Below are 19,495 nucleotides of genomic sequence, written 5' to 3'. Positions count from 1 at the left end.
AGAGCAATGAAGGCAAGCACTATCTCAAAGGTACTGACTCTTGCTAGGGGATATTTCTTCTCCCAGATGTTGAAATACAAACTCCTCACCTCAGCCATGCAACCACAAGGACCAGGAGTGTGTTCTCACACGTCCATGAGGCTGGACCCTCCACGTGGTTTAAGACATGGTCACCATATACCTCCTTGCAAACTGCATATCCCAAGGAACAAAAATACTCTGCTATAAAAACCAAGTGTGGCAAATGCACGTACGTTGAGGCTTGCTCCTCTTCTCTCCTGAACCAAGCCCTCAGCTCTCGTTGCATGCTGGAGCCTATTGCCAAGGAGCAAGGTTTGAACTTTCCCTGCTTCTGAAGTCTTGACCACTGCAGAGCCAAGATATCAATGCTGGCAGAACTGCTGCAAAGGGGTTTCTGCAGCAAGCCTCACAAATAACCATGCAAAGGAATTTCAGCGAGAAAAAACAACAAAGTCCGTATTTCCGCCCCTTTATCGTTTACTCTTCTAACCATAGGATGCAAGGGGACAGCATGGCAATCACCAAATGAACCTACTATAGAAGAGGGAGCTCTCGCATGCCTCACACGCAGGATGCACACAGACTTACTCAAAGGAAACCTGAGCGTGCAGGCTCCATTTTCCTACAGGAGCCTTACTTTACATAACCACACAAAAGACAAAGTTGGTAAAATCCCATCTTTTTGCACCACCAAACAAGCAAACACATACTGTTGCATTTAAGCACTTTGCTTTCGGGGACTCCACATCTATTTTTGGAGTTGGCCAAGGGGCAGAAATTTCTATATAAAAAGAAGCAAACTAATTTATTTGCCTTAAAAACAAGGGCTTCTTAATTGCAATCACAGCAATAACTTCAGCAAAAACAGCTTGTAAAGATAAAAACTTTTTTCCCCATGTTGTAGCTGAAGTAAAAGGGAGTAAAACTCCACCATAACCACAGTTTTAATTAAATTTGATTGATAGCCCATTACATAAGTATGCACAAAGCCACAGTTCGCACAGGATGCTATTTCCTTTCAGGTTCTTCAATACAGAAAGGACTCCCGTTCTTAACCGTTAAGATAAAGATCTTTTTAGAAGGGCTGATCTGTTGCTTCATTAGAAAATGGTGGACGGTCTCATTAAAAAAAGCCAGCTGTGCAAAAAGTTACTGTTCTTCAGGCATCCCACATGCCTCCAGAGGGAGAATCCTCTCAACGGACCAAGCATGCAGCCCGCTGCACCCGGAGCCGTATCTGAACACACACCTCGGAGCACAAAGAGGCATTTGAAACACACGCACCCACCGCCCTCCCTTCCTTGACTGCATGAATATTTTTTGCCTCCTTTGTTTCTTCGCAGGTGGGGAATGGCTACATCAAGCAGGCAGCTCATAAAGCAGGCGGCTCATGAAGCAGGGAAGAGGAACTTAAAAAACAAAACCCCTTGCACTGCAAACAGCAAAGTACCTGTGGCTGCTGCAGAAGTGGGATTTTACAGCACGCTCTTGCATCACATCTTCCCCCCCCCCTTTTTTTTTAATGCCAAGGTGCTACATGCTCTCAGGTCCAACTGTCCAATTACCAGAACACCCTCAAAGGCGAGAAAGAACAAAAAAGCATAAAGAGCAATGAAATAAAGTTACCCCGCACAAATTCAGATAATTCTTTGTGCACTTGAAACTCTAGTGAAGGCAGCAGCTGCTACAATATGCAAGCTCAAAACCAAAGTCTAATGAAACATGGAAATACAGAAGAAAAAGAAACACAGTCCATAAAACACCTATTTCTGATTGGCAATGACTTGGGCTTCAATTTGCAACTCTGGCATTATAAACAGAGATAGTATATAAATAGGAAATTCTCTTTCACCTTCCTAAATACAAGTTAGAGACTGCTGCGTTGATGATTAAGAACAAAACATACCAGAGTAAGTTTTATTTATTTATATTCCTGAACACAGCATGCATCAAGCAGCAACTTAAGTAAAAACTCTTTACTCCAAAGCTTTAATGTTACCACCATAGATAGGAGAACATCAATAATGTCTGCATGAAAGTACACTCTGTTTTCAGGTAAATCAAGATGTAAATATTTGTTCTACTTACTTCTGCTTTGTACAGTCCAGGACTGATCAAAGATAACATGTATTTTGAGATGCAATTATGAAATGCCAGCATTTAGAAATCAAACAACCTATAATAAAAGTTACTCAATAAAACAACTAAGGGAAAAAAAAAAGCAGAAATTCTCACATACACTATTACGCAGTACATGAGAGGTATGCGATGCTGCTTATACCTGAACATTCATGTGGAAGAAAATTAAGACCTAAGAAAAGCCAGACAAAGAACCTCATTAAGTTTATTAAGGCCAGTAAAAGAGCTCCAAGTGTAGCTGCCACAGACCAGGTAGATTTAAGTCCCAACTGCTGGGCTCTTTGCTGCTTTCAGTATGAACACAGCAGCCTCGGCACCCCAGCATATAAATAGGCTTTAAGGGACAAGCAACATGACCGAAAGATGTGTCAACCAAATGAGCCTCTTCAAAGTACTGTCAGTAAAGGTTTCCTGTTTTTATGTTCCTTGCTTCTACTGAGCTGTAAACTGCAAAGGGGACGACGTCCATTTTCAGTACAGAGATTGTAACCAGTTCACTGATTTCATTTCAATCACGTTTCACAGCTGCCTGAGTCGGTTCTGAGATTGGGATGACCTTACAATATTGTCCTGTCCGCTGGCATCATGCAAAATGACCACAGAAACCTTGCTTTTCCCGTGGACAGGGAAATGAGAGCCTGCCCTCTGATCCTACCTGCTTCTAAAGCTTACAACATGCAGCATTTGAGGCCTCTCGTGTGGGTTGTCTCTCATAGGCAACTTCACACCTGCAACCGCTCCTACGCTGTGGTTACACTGACGTAACAGCCCAGAAACCAAAACCAAAACCTACAAGTGGACATCCTAGACACAGCAAAGACAAGCCCTGCCTGGGAATAATGCACAAAAAAGTCACAATTCCAGCTTATGGTTAAACAACTCCTTGCTTGAAGGCACCAGGAGATGAACTTCATGCAAGTTTTGGCTGCCTTCTGCCCACGTTGACACCAAAGGTTTCTATGGGGAAGTTGATATTACTGCTAGACACAACCAAAATGACAGTATTGTGGAGCGCTTGCCAGGCACATGTATGGCTGATTAACTTTTTGGGCAATCACTTTTCAATCCCTGGAAAGACTATTTTGTTGCAATTTCCCTGTTCTTAAGAGGAATTTAGCAAATCAGGTGCTCTGATTCTCTCTGTAGCCAGGGCATGTCAAGAAAGGAAGGAAGCTCCTTTAAAATAATCCAGATTCATTCACCTCCCATGCAAGCGACCCCACTTTCCTCCACTAGATCCCTTTGCAATCAAGCTTCTCTTGAACAGCAGTGAATGGCTAACAGCCTCGGCTGCTTCCACATACCCCTCCTGGTCCATAGCTATCTCAGGCTTTAATCCAGATAAAACTTACTGTCTTCCTGAGCTGAAGATAGAAAGTTACCACAAAGAAACAGTTTTGTTCTCACCTTGAGGCAAGAGAAAACACACAGCCAAACATCAGCTACAACACACATCCCTTGCAAGACGGCAAAGGATGGCTTTCCAGCACTCAGCAGTGAGAGGTAAGGTCTCAATTGTCACAAATACTATTCCCCTTGAGGCACTCAGCTGAAGCTAGCATGTGTAAAAAGCTCAGGATCTCACACTATGATACCGGCGGCGAAGAGGGCAGTGTCTAAGCGGTATGCTGATGCTCAGTGAGCTCTCGCAAGGATTTGGCCAGCAAGCTTCCCATGCTTTCAGGACAGCAACAAGCCTCAGGACTTGCCACACCCCACCATTACACCTTCAAGCAGGAAAGACTTTCTGACACCGCAATAGATAAAGCACCTGCTTAGGCACATCTTATCCACATCCTGAAGGTATTTCATACCTGTCCCTTTTTCCTCCAAGACATCCAAGAGCTAAAAGGTGATCAAATGTTTAGTGCCTCACCAAATGTTTCTTGAACACAGAAGGAGCTGAAGTCCCGCCATCAACACCACCATGATGTTTCTACTTACATATTTGAGCTGTATTTTGGGTAGCAACCCTCAGTGCTGCACTGGAATCCCTTTGGTCCGAATTGCCAAGTTTTGGCACAACACATTTAGTAAGGGATTTGTTAGTGGGATGAAGCAGCAAGTACAAAACTGGAGAAGATCCACTCTGTCAAACGGCATTTTGATCAGTCTGCCTTCAGAGCAATGGTATAGACGACCTGGGGAGTGGCAAGTACCGATCCCGATCTAAAAATAACTGGATTACAGGAGTGACAGTCAATTCTAACTCCATTATTCAAACTTGATTAAATCTAACGCTGAGTATATTTCTTAATCAACCCACCTCAAGTGACTACTTGAAGACTAATCTCTCAAAGCCTTTTTTCAGGGTAGAGAAGATTCTTCTATAGCCTTAACACACCAAGGAGCAGGTAGAACATGAAAACAATTATCCACAAAGCTTGTTCTTTCCAAAAATATTTGGCAAAGCACTGGATTTTTTTCTTGTCTGTTTCATATAAACATGATGTAAAACGAAGTTAAAACAAAGTCTCAAAATGCCCTTCAGCATCTAAAAATGAACTAACCTCAGAGGGAAGAAAGCATCTTGAACAAGGCATTTCTCAGCATGGTGCAGCAAGAAAAAAGTCCTTTGGATACTGTTAACCGCATTTATTTTTGCAATTAACTACAACAGAAGGAAAAAAAAAAAATCCATTACCTGAAAGAGAGAGATATCTTAACACCGCTTTCTTTGACAAAGTTCTTCTAGACCAGCCTCTGGCTACCAAGCATTTGGTAAGTGTTAAAAAACATATTTACATAAGAAACAGTTGAGCAGGGAAATGGTATGCTAGCTCCCACGACCCCCCCAAGCACACCCATTAGAGGCAACTGTGCACACTGCAAACCTCCCTCCAGAGACAATAAATGCAAAGACACTGCCAAAAAACTGCTCCAGTTGCTGCTGGCTGAAGATATTTCTTCCCCAGCTGATAACTACCAGGGTCAAAGCTCACCACACACCCCTGGTTTTGTCAGTTTAAAAACCATCCAATTCCTCCCTAACCAGCTTTGGTAAAGCAATCCTCGTTTAAAACATTTAAAGACAGAAGTGAACAGAAGGGCTGGGAGAAGAAAATATGGGCACAGAAGGTTTCCTGGGTCACTTTATGAAGCAAGGCCACTGAGTAAACTAATCGCAACCATCATCAGGGTAGACAGAAGATGCTCATCCCAGATGGGCAGAAGTTCAGAGGTGGTCAGAAGCATCACTCCCAGCAAACGTGAAGGAGTCTTCAGGGTGAAGAAACTATGTTATTCAAGAAAGTAAGATGGCAGGGGCGGGAAAAGCAGGAATCTTTAATAGGAGATAAGCATTCAAAGAGAAATGTCACATCCACAAAAGTCCCAAGCAGTGGCCAAGGAAGAGCTGGGGTGACACAAGCAAATGTGATGTGAGGCAACGTCAGAGCCAGAACTTGTGATGATTGCCATATTTTCCTTTATTGCATTTTGAAGGCGACAAAAAAGTAATAGTAGCAGTCCTACACAGAACAGTACCTATACAAGACTAAGACTAAGCAAGTGTCTTGGTAAATGCTGTAAAAATAAAGAAAGCAAGGCTGCAAACAAGCCGGCTTGACGGAGATCACACAGGAGCAATTGGGAGGAGACAGCCAGGGGAGAACAAGTTTTTGAACAAGTTTTTTTCCTATTTGGCCAAGTGACACATACCAGCCTGCTCCTCTCTGGAGTTACGTTAGCTTTTGGTCTATTCCAAAACTAACAGGTACAGTTCTTTTGCTGTCCTCCAAACCTTTGGTTGCAGCAGCTGCCTGCACGCATCTAGTTTGGCAGAAAAAATTAGTATTTTTAATAAAATAACACAGACAAGACAGCAGAGCTAAAGCCATACCCATCGTCTACCTTTCACACTCTGTAATGCAACTGCTGATAGAACATTTACTGTGAAGTACTTCTGTATTTCAATCATTGAGCTTAAAACAATTCATATGACAATATCCAAAACACACAGTATCTCAACAGAAACTGAATCACACTTCAAAGAAAAATATCCCCAAATTTAGCATACTTCTGTCCCCTGATTAGCAGCTGAAACAGCAGTTTCTGGCCCGATACCAGCTGCACATACACTCACAGAGAGGCTCTGACCTGCTTAGCCACTGTTCGAGTGCTGCTTTGAGGTAACCTGATAAACACGCTTTGGGGTCTGGGTTGTGAAGTGCAGAGCTGCTGTCTGCGCACCTGGGGAGGACAGCTTACGCTGGGCAATACAGTGAGCTGGCAGAGTAATTCCTCTATTCCCAACAGCCTCCCCAGCAAGCGAAGATTGGGATTGTTTGCTTCGTGGGTTTGTTGGTTTTTTTCCTTCAGAACAGTTACTTAGCACACAGAGTTATTTCTGTGCTGAGTTTATCCTGCAAGCACATAACCAGTTAAGCACACTAAAGTCCAAACAGAGGACAGAGGGCCAGATGACATAACTAAAAGGACATACAGAAGAAGGTAGACCAGGAGGAAACCCATCTCATCACAGAGAAAGGTTACCAAGCTTTTACTCGGCCTTTATTCAGCTTACAGTCTGGAACAAACTTCCGTGTGGGTATTACAGTCTACCTTCCCTCATACTGAATTCATAAAGTAAAACCATACATCTCCAGCTTCCCTTTAGCACCAGCAATTATCTGCATCTGGGGGCATGTTGTTACATGACTGGAAAAAAAAAGTTCCCAATACAGACACAAGTACTACAGCGCTCGTTTGTGGCAATTTTCACCCAAGAGTCTATATTTCTGTAATGTACTATAACACAGCTTACTTATTTTTATCTTCCTATGCATGCCATTAACACAGAACTCCCTCAGCCCACTTACCTCAAACTTTGTACCCTAAACCCACAAATAAGCTGCTATAGATTACAAGATTACAACCCACGTACTCCTCTTCCCTACAGGGACAGCCGCTGCTTGCATCCCTGGGGGTTCGGGACCCTACAGCAGCAACCATTTATTTCCAAGCCAGGCTTTCTATCTCTATGATAAGCATGAATATCAAACAGCCTAGTAGTTTACTGTCTCATTCACTCAGCTACGTTTCCTACCGTGTCTCTAATACTTCATGCTGTGACTTCATGGGAAAATGTAATGCTCTGCTGGTCAGTCTGTCAGAAGACATCACAGTGACAGCAGCATTGTCACCCAGACTGATGGTCCTTCCATCAGCTGAGCAACAAATTCTAAAAGTATGCTTCTCAAGAGCGTTAATGCTCATTTCGACTCCCAATTTTGTAACGCCTCGTGATCTCCCCCCCCATAATCTTTATTTCAGCGGTTTATCAAAATGAAATGAAATCATAAGTACCCTCTTGCCACATGCGGAGCTTATGACTTCTCCCAAGTTAAAATCCCATGTCATACAAAATGAAATCCTGAGAAAGTAGGCATCTAGGGAAGACAGCGCAATGCATCTTACACTGCTGCACAAAAAACATAGTTCATAGAAGGATATAGGTTGGACAGGAGCTCTGGGTCTCCTTGGTCCAATCCTCCGCATGTTCAATTTTTCCTCAAATTGCGTATTTTACACGCACCTCTACAGGGTGCTTCAAGAAAATTAGTAATAGCAACAATATATTTATCCCAGCTGAGTTTGAAGATGAGCAGTAAATTAGTCTCAGAGCATTTCTCATTTAAAGAAATGCTGGTTTTACTTCCATCAGCTCTGCCTGTTGAATTTCGGCCACAAATGTAGAGGTAAAACACAGAAGGAAGGCTGCATCTGCTGCACGTGGCCATCGATGAAGATTTCCAAGCAGACATCTTTATTGCACAAAGTGGCCTCCGAAGTAATGCTACACGGCTGAGCTGACATGCAGGTAGAAGTCGGTGAAGATGTACCTGATGTGCTAACCCAGATGGGAGAGAAATGGGAATTTCAGGACCGGTCCCTGCCTTCTGCTTGCTCGGGACTGTTTGCATCGATGGGACACCCCGAGCACCGCAGCAGGCTGGACTGCCCCTTGTCTGATTAGCATAAACCCCCAGTTTTGCTGATTTCAGACTGCACAGAAACTGCAGTATCACTTATTCATAGCAGGTCTTCAAAGATCATGAACTTCAGTACCTACGAACATTACCCAATTGGCTTTCATCATCACCATGGCAGTGAGTGACATCACCAGTTAAAACATGAATAAGGATGCACCGAGAACCGTGTTGGTTACCAGTGCTATTTTAGCAGCCTTTTATCATATTAACCATAATCAAGACAAACATTAAGGTATGGGGAGGAAGAGAAGACTAAGAAAAGGATTCGCTCCAGTTTGAAAGCACTGAATGTGGTCCTTAAAGCCAACGCTTTGCTACGCTTCAGAACAGGAACAAACTGAATAGAACATTTTAAGTTATCCCTAGTGCGGAGCACCCCTGATATTATTTGGGGCTGCAGTGCAAGCAGCCTGCAGACACACAATTATACGCTTCACCAAATTGTCTGGTCAAAACACACTTCCACTTTTTCGTTTGCAATTCAGAGACATTCTTTACCCACCTGCAGCAAGCATGGATGCTACAGATCTTTTATGTCCCCTATTCCAAAGTGAAAACACCATCTTAAGAGCAACATAATAAAAACGAGGATGGAGGTAGACCACAAGAAAAAGCAATCCAAGCCTGCTGAGTGAACTCTCCTCCTCTGAGAAAGTATTTTCAACCTTCTCCTCCCAGGGGTGGAAGTTCAGCAGACTTATCCAAGATCTTCCAAAACCCTGAGTGACCTTTTAGCATTTTAGCTCAACCAGCAAGACCTCAAACTCCCTGACGGAGACAAAGAGTTATCCCTGCTTTCAACACTTCCAAGCTTGGCTGCATTCTTCCCCCAACAAACTCCTTTCAAACAGCAAGTTAGACCTGCGTTGCCAATGGAGAAACAGCTCTCCACACCTCTTCGGTTCTCTCCTGCTCCTTTGTTTTATTGCTGTGCTCCAGTTTCTTTCTACACGCCCTTCACAGGTTGATTAATACTCATCTTGGATGATCAGATGTCTAGTAATTCAGGCTTTTACAGCACTCCACACCATAATTCTCATTAAGGCACACACATTTTACTAGAAAGCTTTTTGCTGACTGTTCCCACTCCTGACATCTAGGCCGTTCAATAAGACATTCTGGACAGAGGTCCCAGCTATAAAATTCACATGTTCTTTGGCTGCCAGAATGGGAATTTGGTGACGGTACAATTCATTCATTTATTTAATGATCTTAATGTCAGCCTGAGTAGATAAAGTGTGCTTTGGCTTTAGCAAAGAGCGATGGGGATCGTGCCAAGTGCCGGCAACAATTGTTTCGGTGAATGCCTGCAATACTAGGTACCACTGCCACTGACAGTGCAACAAAATGTTAAGTTTTTGGGGGGCAGAATGGAATCACTTCAAGTCAAACTTGGTGCACAACCTCAGACCCAAACATTTAAACATAAAGTAGTTTATTTGTGCAGATGAACTTCTTTTTAATTAAAAAAAAGGTGTTTTGGAAATCTAATCAATACCATTAAGCTGAACAGCTTAAGCTCATCGAAAATTACACTTTACAGTATTTGCATATCAACAAAAATTAGGTCTTTTTTATTTTGAAGAGACAGACATAAAAGCACTTTGAAATCCACTTTAAAACACAACGCCAAAGGAAAACATAAAACCCAAGTTACACAGACAGATTGACAGCTGAATTATTTGCATTTTGCAAATCTAGAATACAAAATGCAGAGCCCAGAAAAGTAAAGTATTTGAAGAGAGGCCGTCTAGTAACTAGTATTTATATCTGTGTAAGCACCGGTGAGAAAGCATGATGCAAACTGAAGCTAGCTTTATATTCTACAGCAGGTCGAACTCAGATGTCTCACCAGCTCAAAAAACAGTACATCCATAAGAGCCTTCTACATGAACTTCACCATGCTAAAACTGGGCATGAACCACCAACTGCTGAAATCCCTTTCCCACCATACTCCAGAGTTTGAGATGCACCATGAATTTCACATTAAAAGTCACAACAAACATGCCTTAAATGCTTTTGGTTTCAATTCTTGACTTCCACCCCAAATAAGTGGTATAGATTGTCTACCCTCAGCTATAGTAGCCTGCCGAATTCCCTTTCAAATATAATCTAGATACTGAGTCTGTCCAATTCATCAGCTGCATGCTGCAAAACTAAGTGTCCAGTGTCAAGCCTAAAGCACCCTGTACATCACCACAAACAAGAATTCAAGACTTCCAGAAAGTTTTCAGACCAAATTTCATTCTGAGTTTCAAATTGGACTTGATGGTTCTGTAGATGATCTCATGGTAGTCCAAGGACAGAAGGGCTAGGTGTCCCCACTTAGTGGAAATGCGCTTTTTTCTCTTTACAGACGTGTCCTTTCTTCAGGATGTTAGGAGCCTTTCAAAGACAGTGGCTGACTGAAAAAGCAAAGCTGTAAGTAGTATCGCTAAAAAAATCTTTCCCTTTGATGTTACAGGAAGAGTCTCCTGCTTAGTCTGAAAAGACTGAAGACTTCTGTCATTTTTCCTTTTTGGCAAAAGAACAAAATAAGCCCAGGAAAATGTCGGTTTCAAGGCACAGCAACTTCTATGACTTCTTAATAACGTATAAAAGAGGGAAATCTCTTTTTCAGACTACCATTAACACAGCCATAGCACTAGTTCAAATGCATTTTCAAATGCCACCAGCAATGCAGACATTTAAATCGGACTACTCTTAGTAATTCAGTAACTTGCACACACTCACTCTCACATGTAAATCAAACCAAAACACAAACAAATATACAATCATCATCTGGCAACCCAAAAGAGAGAATCAGTGCAATGTTTATTAGATTCCACCTCCCAAAAACTTTCCAAACCCAGCAAAATCTGTTATTTAAGATCTTTAACTGCATTAACTCTTCCTTGCTCGGTGTTTTCAAAGCCCCAAGAGCAAACTCAAAGATTGGCAGCAAGATTTCTTTTCCTATCACCCTGAGGATGTATCACATGAAGTCCACTCCCCTGGTAAGAGCGGGGATGGTCTTTGTGTTTGCAACTTTTACAGAGTTATTCCCAGGCAGATACTCTTACTCCAGAGCATGAGTGTCTTATTCCTGCTGAGCTCAACCCCTTGGAAAGGAGCAGCTGTTCCACGCATCTTGACAGGTCCTAACCCATTTCAACACTTCATCAATGGTTTTGGAGAACACTACCAGTATCAGTCAAGGATTGGATATGTTTTTCTTTCAAGATGCACATTTTAGAAGCCACTTTGCTTTTTTCAAGACATATTTAAAGCTCTGGAAATATTTTCACTCTTATCCAGATAAAGGATACACAAAGGTGTTACAACCAACAGCAGAAACATATTATTTTTGCTAGCAGAATTGATTTAAACCTGATACCATCTCGGTGTGGGGAAACTTGTCCTTTTCTCTCCACCTCAGATGACCACACAGCAAACAAAGGTAAAAACAATTCTTAAGGTACAATCAGAATAGGGAGCGCATAATTTTGCTTTCAGGAAAGAAAAAAAATGTTGTCCCATTAACCTAGTTACATGCCCAGCAGCAATTTGACTCAAGTCCCATCAGCAACAGCATGCCATCACCTACTACAAAAAGAAAGAGCGCGTTCTGGGACATCTTCCAGACGTATATAATAAAACATAAGAATAACATGTACTAGAAAATTTCACTAGCCTAAAAGCTTATTTTGCTCTCCTCCCTTTGATCCTTTTCTTTTTTAAGAATGCATTCTATTTTCTTCTTCCAGCTGTTCCACATCATTTCCTATTTAGGAGACAAAATGAAGCCCACAGTTTGGAAAGGAAAGCTGTACATAGGAGAAGTTCTTGAAATTACCACCAAGTGTAAAACACAGCACTATGAGAAGTCACATCAACTATGTTCCCTTGCAAAAAAAAAAAAAAGAAAAATTATTTCCCTCGGTTCCTCCAGACCATGGGGTACACAACGACTCCACCCACATCTTCATGCCCCATAACAAACACCAGTTTTCTCTTCCCCATTCATTCCAGAAAAGTCTTTGCAATAGCTTGCAGACACATTCAAGTCAAAGATAAAGTTTCCTACTAAAGAAATTTCTGTAAAACAGTGATCCTACCCATCTATAATTCCCCAGAGTAAAAATTCCAGTGACTCTAATCATATTAGCAGATTTACACACAACTAAACTTGACAGTTGACTAGCCCTGAAATTGCTGGATTAGGAGGAAAAAGAAAATATAGGTTACCTACAACTTCTAAAGAGATCTTCACTGCTAACTCTTACTACAAAACAAAAACGGAGCAAATGCGCCAGCTCGACATGTCCCAAAATTTGCTAACGGCATGAAAAAGCCTTTCAGGCCTAAGAGGACAGACAAAACCCATACACACAGATGAAAATCCTTCTATGTCCCAACATCTTAAAGGGAAGTTATTTGTTCTAAGTCTCCTATTACTCTCTCACCAACTTCTTACCATAGATAAAAACACAAATTGTGTTCCAAAATCAGTACTGCACATTAAATACATATATATTTAAATGGCTAAAGTAACCTTCTCCCACAGACTTCTGCCAGAGAACATACACAATCATGTCCTCAAATATGAGGAGAAAATAAGCTATCTGAAATCACATTTTTGGAAGAACGGTTTTCTCCAAGTCATTTCACCACAAAAATCTTACAAAGCTGGTAAAGTGACATATCTGCACTATAACATGATTAGCTTTTGTCATTAAAAAAATTAGAGCTATTTCTGCTTGAAAGAACACTAAGATATGCCAAGGCTGAGGAACATCAACAGGGGAGATCGCAGAGAGGCCTAAAAGCACTTAGTTTTTTGGCAATACGCTCACAAACCCGCGCTCATTCCTCCCCTGCCGAAGAGCCACTACCACAGAGCAGCAGGGAAAGTCTCTGTGTTTTCAAAGCTTCTCTCCTGCTGCATACCCTCCCAAGATGTACAATTTCCATGGCTTCAGACACTTGTAACATGGAAACACTTCTCAGGCAACACCGCTGCCCCTTCTTTCCTTTTATCCAGCCGTGACTTCAGAAAGCTCACTCCTGAACTCAAAAAAATAGAGAGCAAGGAACACCTCTGATCTCAGCCCAGTTCCTCCCGTCCTTCCCACTTCTTGCCACTCCTTCCCTTTCATGACCATAACACTCCGAACACCCTTCCTCACGAGTGGCTGCCACTGGCATCTGGAAGAGGACTTCCAGCCGTGCTCTTGTTTTAGCTCCAGTTCAATGTCAAAGCTGCCCAGAAGCCAGAGCTGATCCACCCAAGGCGCAGGGAGGCATGGTGCTTCGCACAAAAGCCACAATCACACTCTTCAAGCTGACTTTTACGACTGAACAGCTTCCTAATCACTGGGTCTTCACCTTCAAAGTCATCAGCAGATAAACCCCAGAGAGCACAGAGAGACGCTGCATCGCATACTCTGGAAAAAAGCCACTCGTAATGGAAGTAAGCAGCAAGGGAAGATGGCATTAGCTCCAAACTCCCAGAGGGTATCACAGCAACCCAGAGACCCTGCTCCTTCAGCAGATGCTGAAGACGCTCTCCTTGGAGAAATTCTTCGGCACTTTCCCCTCCAGTTCAACCCTTTGCTCACTGAGAGAGGACAGAAAACCCCACGCACCCAAATCCTTCTCAACAGTTTTAATTTAACTAGAAGATTACCAACACAGGCCTACTCCAATGGCACAACCTAGTCCACATCCAAATACCGGGTAAGCGCTGCAAGTACCTCACTCCAACTTCACACAGTCTCTTACATTCCTGAGAGCGATCCTGCATTTCTTGCTGTTCTCCTGGGCTTTTGGGAAGCCACTCACATTCAGAAGATGCCACCCAACAGAGCAGGAACCAGCACATGGCTTTCTGAAAGGGACTACAGCACAGTTAGCTAAAGCAGCTCAGGAAAAACTAAAGCAGATACTCAATTGCTGAGGCAACATTAGCAAAACCCAAGTTTTCATGCACACCAATGATGTACTTCACACAGAAATCCCCCCAAATGCTGACTCTTCCTCTCTGCTTCTCAGAAACGGAATTAAAGTGGACGAAGAAAAGAAAGATTTTAAATGACCGTCTGTTAAAACCCACCCTGAACCTGCCACAATTGCCCCACTACAATAACCTGAAAACCACCTGTGCCCAGAGATACCCAATCCCACACTGAAACAACCACAGTGAATATTAAGGTGAAGTTTACCGGTGCCTGCACAGAGACCATCAACAACCAGGAAGCTGAACTCCCTCCAAATGCAAGGAGGTTCGGAAAAGGAAACAAAAACCTACTGACACCAGCCCAGAGCCCAGGATGGCTCTAATCTGGCTCCAAGGTACAGTGCTAAATTAACCCTGAAGAGCCAGCAGACATGCAACGTTACCCAGGTTTAACATAAATCAATCTGTTTGTCCTTCATAGTACAATGTTTGCCCATGTCTGGGCTGGGGCAGTGAAGAAACCGGTGACCTAATTATATTGATCCACAAAATTTATTCACAGCATGGGGACTTTTTAAAGAGCAGCTTCATGTAACACACACAAAAAATACTTTACTCTTAAGTGGGAGTGTGAGGGTGCGTAAAGAAACACGGTGTAGTTTAACATGCATCAGAAGTACCATCAAGCTAAAAGCACAAAGGTCTACAGTAAGTTTGCAGCCCGGAATGTACCTTCATTATTTTACTTTTTTATGGAAGAATTCTCACTACAGAACAAACGACTTCATCTGGAACTTGTTCCTGAGAAGGAGCCTGAAAGCCAAAGCAAAGGTGGGCAGATCTGGATGTATTTCTTTTAATATCTCTCTACACATCATTTCACAGTGACACAGTTACACCCTCCCTTGTCTGCCCCCCCCCAAACACGGGTCAGAATTGAACTGGAGGATTTGTCCACACTGACAACTATTGAGCACAATTTCTGCCTGAAATCAGGTTTGATTGAATATTCACCACTACCAGAGCCACAAAAATTAGCCCAACTTACTATTACACAGAAAATTTAACTTCTTGAAGCCACTATGTTAAGGAAATTTCTGAAAGCTCTGTCTTGTCTTACAGCAGCACCAATAACTTCCTATTCAGCATGTAACAGAATGAAACTCCCATCAAAACATTTCTGTTCTTCATGTCCATCACTCTACAGCTTTGCTTTCCTTCAAGGAATATTTTTTTTTTTTAATCCCTTCTTCCCCGTGTATTTTTTTTCCCCTCACTAATGCCTTTCTACAAATCCACATGAAGTAAGCGGTCCTTTTTCCTGTACAGTTCTCTCTCACCCAATTCTTCTTTTTTTGATTATACAGATAATCGCTTAATTTCATGATGTCTTAAGTACTAAAACCACACTTATTTCCAAAGTTCACTGTGCAGAAACTATTCTAGTTTAAAAAGTCCAAGTCAGAGCCCCAATCTACCTGTTAACGTACAATAATCCTTCACATCAACAAATAATCCCTTGCACTGCCGTGAGTGCTCTGCTCACTCCCAGTTGCCAGAAGAAACCTGCAACTATACTTTATCTGCTGTAGGGTAACACTGTCTCAATAGTCATATCAAAACAGGAAAAAAAAAAAAAAAAAAACAAACAACAAACCAAACAGAGCTAAAAATAAGGCTGAACTCAGATGACCCTCTGCACTCCAGTACATCACAGATGAACTCTGCTCCCCAAGCCTCACTTTTGCAGCAGCACTTAGAAAAGGTAACAGCTTTTGTTTACTACCTGGAAGCACACGCAAGTTTCGGTGGAGGTAAAAACCAGCCAGGACACCTGAATACAGTTCACCCAAAAGGTATCAAGAACACAGTGTTTGTATATATTACAAGGCCAGATTATTAGTTTAAAAGTTAAGGAGCAGTATGGGTCAAACACCCATGTTTTCAAAACCAGCACGGCTATAAATAAAAATTAAGAATATATCATTTTAACCTCCCCACCTTTATAATGTCAACTGGTCATATCTGCCTAATGCTTCTCCGTTCCTCTATATCTCTTGCTCCGCACATCCAGTTGGGTCCCCACGATGGGACACACTGCCACACCATCTCCAACTCCTTTAGGGTCTTGCCCATTCCTTCCAAGGCTTTTTATTTTTAGGCTGCGCTCAGAGGTAAACCCAAACTTCATCCCTCGCACGTGCAAGGTGTTTCATGACAACACTCACCAAAAGCAACGGCGTCCTCCTGTCTTAGTTACGGCGGCACAGCTGCTCTTGCAAACCACCACCAAGCTCGCCCTCAACGACGTTGGAGAAGTATTCAAGTCCCTCCATGGCGCTTTTAATGATTACTTGAAAATAAAATGCTTTGGAAAGCCCACCACACTCCTGATTGCAGACCCAGGCAAACTTCAGCCTTTCAACTATCAAGGCACCCAAGCGTCATGTTCCCCATTAAAAAAGACCCTTGCCAGACAAACCAGCACCTCGCTGGAAAGATCAGTTGAGCACGGACTCTGTACGTGCACGCTGGCCGGCATTCCCACTGTAACACTTGGCACATCACTCAAAACTGAGCAAATTTCCCCTGAGCAACAGTTTTACTTACCACCACCCCACTGACTTTGTCATGACAGCACCTTCACATTTTTTTCCCTAAATAAAGCACATGCTGGAATTACAGAATAGCACAAGCTAGCCAAAAACACCCAGCGGAGAGTAAGTCCCTCCGCAGCACTCTCTGAAATCTTCAGAGGTTTTTCACTTGACCCAAACAAATCTGTAACGTCAACAGTCTCATGATTTAAGCAACGTATTTGTTGTCATGGCAAGAATGATTCTTGCCGGAAGCTCAAGAAAACAATGGACCTAAACTGATTATAAAAGGGCTTGGTTTTCCCACCTCAAAAATGAAAGTGAGAGCAATAAAATGCTTATACACAGGGAACACATTTCTTGAAGAGCACAGACATCATCACACAGCTGAAACAGCCCTCAACAGAAAAAACACCCTGCACTTTCACGTTAACACCTAAGTCACTGCCACCGATAAATAGCAAAACACACTCCTGACCGTCCCCTACACAGCACGCCACACCATTCCCGGATAACACAGCAAGGCAATATTTCACCAAGTATGTTTTTCACTTCATGCTCCCCTCCGGGCCCCAAAACTTCGGGGGGGGTAGGGGGGTGGGGGGAGAAAAGCCAGTCTGCCAGGGGATGCTGTCCGACACTGGAAACAAAACCTCATCCAGGCAGGCAGGCTGGCCACCCCACTTTCCTGCTGATCCCTGCAGTATTTACCTCCTGACTTGGGGCCTAGTCGCAGCAGAGAACCGAAGACCTTTAAAAAACATTTGCAGCAACCGCTGGCCTCTCTTTGTAACAGTGGCCGTTTTGGCGGTGGGATTTTTTGAGTGGGAGCCTTCTCCTCCCCAAGGCGCGTGGCCTCGCAGAGAAAGCTGCTCAGTGCGACATTCCACCTGAGATTTATTTCCACCAGTCAAGTAAGGGGGGAAAAAAAAATAAATAAATAAAATAAAATAAATAAATCACATGAAAATCGGCCCCGGCTGGAAAAACCTGGGTTTAAATTGGCCTGGAAAAACAACAAAACCAAAGCACTTACCTGGGCAGGACCAGAGGCAAAACTGAGGAGCAATTTCTAATTAAAAGTTTACCCTTGGGGGTCACCGCTGCTCGGGGGGGGGGGAAGGGGGCTGGTGTACCCTCTGCCTTCCCAGGAGGAAAGAGGCAAACCCCCAAACGAGCCCATTAGCGGGGGGGGGGGTGAGGCACCCCCTTTCCTCGCACCACCCCAGCAGGTGCAGCCCCCCTTTGCACGGGGGGGGCGGGGGGGGGCCACACACACAAACACACACCCACAAAAAGGAGCAGGGAGCTCCCAACCGCCACCCCCCCGCGGGGCGCCCCCTCCCCACCCCCCCCCGGGCCTGAAGGGGCCCCCACGACCCCTCACCCCACCCCACCCCCCCGGGCCCCGCTCGCTGTGGGGAAGGGGGTGTCGCCCCCCCCAACTCCCCCCGGGGCAAAGGATACTGCTGGGGCGGTTGGGGCGGCAAGGCCCTGATGTTGGGGTGAGGCGCCGGAGCCGCCGCCGGGTGAGGGGGAGCCGGGGGGGGAGGCGGCCCCGCCGCCGCTGCCGCCGCCGCCCCGCTCCCGGGGCCGGTCCCCGCCGCCGCCGCCGCGCCGGGTTTCAAAGCCGCCTTCTGCGGTAAACTCATCGCCAAGCGGAGCCACCACCCCCCGGCGGGGAGCGGGGCCGGGGCCGGGGCCGGGGGGGAGCCGGGGAGCGGGCCGGGGGCCGGTGCGGCGGCCGGGGCAGCGCGGCGGGCCGGCACCGGCGCCGGTCTCCGTGACAACGCGCCTCCCGGAGGGCTCGGCGCGGGGAGGGGACGGGAGAGGGGCCGGCGGGGAGGGGAGGGGGGGAGGCGGCTCAGGCCGCGCTGCTCATGAGCCGCCGGCGGCGGGGGGTCTCGGTCCCCCTCCCCGGGGGCAGCGGAGCCCTTCGCGGTGGCGGCTCTCGGGCGATGCCGGCGGATTTTCCTCACTGAAGTAGCGGAGCATCAAACATGGCGCTGCGGCCGCCTCCAGCAGTCCGGCAGGACGGACGCTCGGGCGCCTTCGGGCCGCTCCGGAGCCGCTCGGCCCACCGGCGCTCGGCAACCTTCGGCTCTTTCCGGAGCCGCTCGCTGGCGAGCGGCGTTCGGGAAACCTCGGCTCCTTCCGGAGACCTTCGCGGGCGCACGCGTCCTCCTCCCCGTGTTCCCCCCTTCCTCCCCGCTCAGCCCGGCACCTCCCGTGACCCCCACGCTCGGGAAACTTCGGCTCTTTCCGGAGACCGAGAGCGTGAGGCAGTTCGGGAAGCTTCGGACAGGCTCGGAGGAGGGATTCCCGCCCAGGCGGGAGGCGCTCGGGACTCCGGAGTTTCTCGGCAGCGGCGAGGCCGCAGCTTCGGGCGCTTTCGGCTTGGCCCGGAGAGACTTCGGCAGCGATCGGCTGTGAGGCAGCGGCCCTCTGCTGTGAGGGGGCGCCGGGCCCCCGCAGCACCCACCCCGCTGCTCGGGCACAGGGGCTTTCCCCCTTCCCAAGAACTTACCCCCAGCCCCGTTGCCAGCTCTACGGCCCCCAGCCACATCCCAGGCTCCTGGGGTGGCTGGCAGGGGCAGCCAGCGCCGCAGCCCCTCATGAGGTGGCGTGAGGGGCAGCACCCCTGAGGGTGACTCGGTGGCTGTGAGGGAGGCCCAGCAGCCCCTCAGGGAGCCCATCTCTGGCACTGGGGACCGGCATTGGGTGGGCCCTCTGGACCTGCCTTTGGTGGGGGGCAGGCAGCCACCTCACACCCCCACGCCATGCCTTTGCCCTGCTGAGGGTTGCCA

At 45.6% G+C, this 19,495-nt stretch overlaps 1 protein-coding gene across 16 annotated transcripts in view; it reads right to left on the bottom strand.

Moving 5' to 3' along the window:
• Positions 1–18,682, bottom strand: part of EIF4G3 (eukaryotic translation initiation factor 4 gamma 3) — a 150,328-nt gene extending 131,646 nt beyond the window's left edge. For 7 of the 16 annotated variants that reach the window (XM_069780395.1, XM_069780408.1, XM_069780407.1 and 4 more), the window contains exon 1: positions 18,156–18,457. In XM_069780395.1, coding sequence (XP_069636496.1) covers positions 18,156–18,340 — 185 coding nt within the window. In that variant the 5' untranslated portion in view covers positions 18,341–18,457. Of the gene's footprint in view, positions 1–16,701; positions 16,721–18,155 lie in introns of those variants that run through there. The other 9 variants (XM_069780390.1, XM_069780392.1, XM_069780393.1 and 6 more) reach the window with 5 other exon arrangements.
• Positions 18,683–19,495: the final 813 nt, after the last annotated feature.

Source organism: Haliaeetus albicilla, chromosome 4 (assembly GCF_947461875.1).
Source record: "Haliaeetus albicilla chromosome 4, bHalAlb1.1, whole genome shotgun sequence".
In the NCBI taxonomy this organism is placed as follows: Eukaryota; Metazoa; Chordata; class Aves; order Accipitriformes; family Accipitridae; genus Haliaeetus; species Haliaeetus albicilla.
The sequence above is the reverse complement of the archived record's forward strand: the minus strand, read 5'-3'. Positions and strand labels throughout refer to the sequence as shown.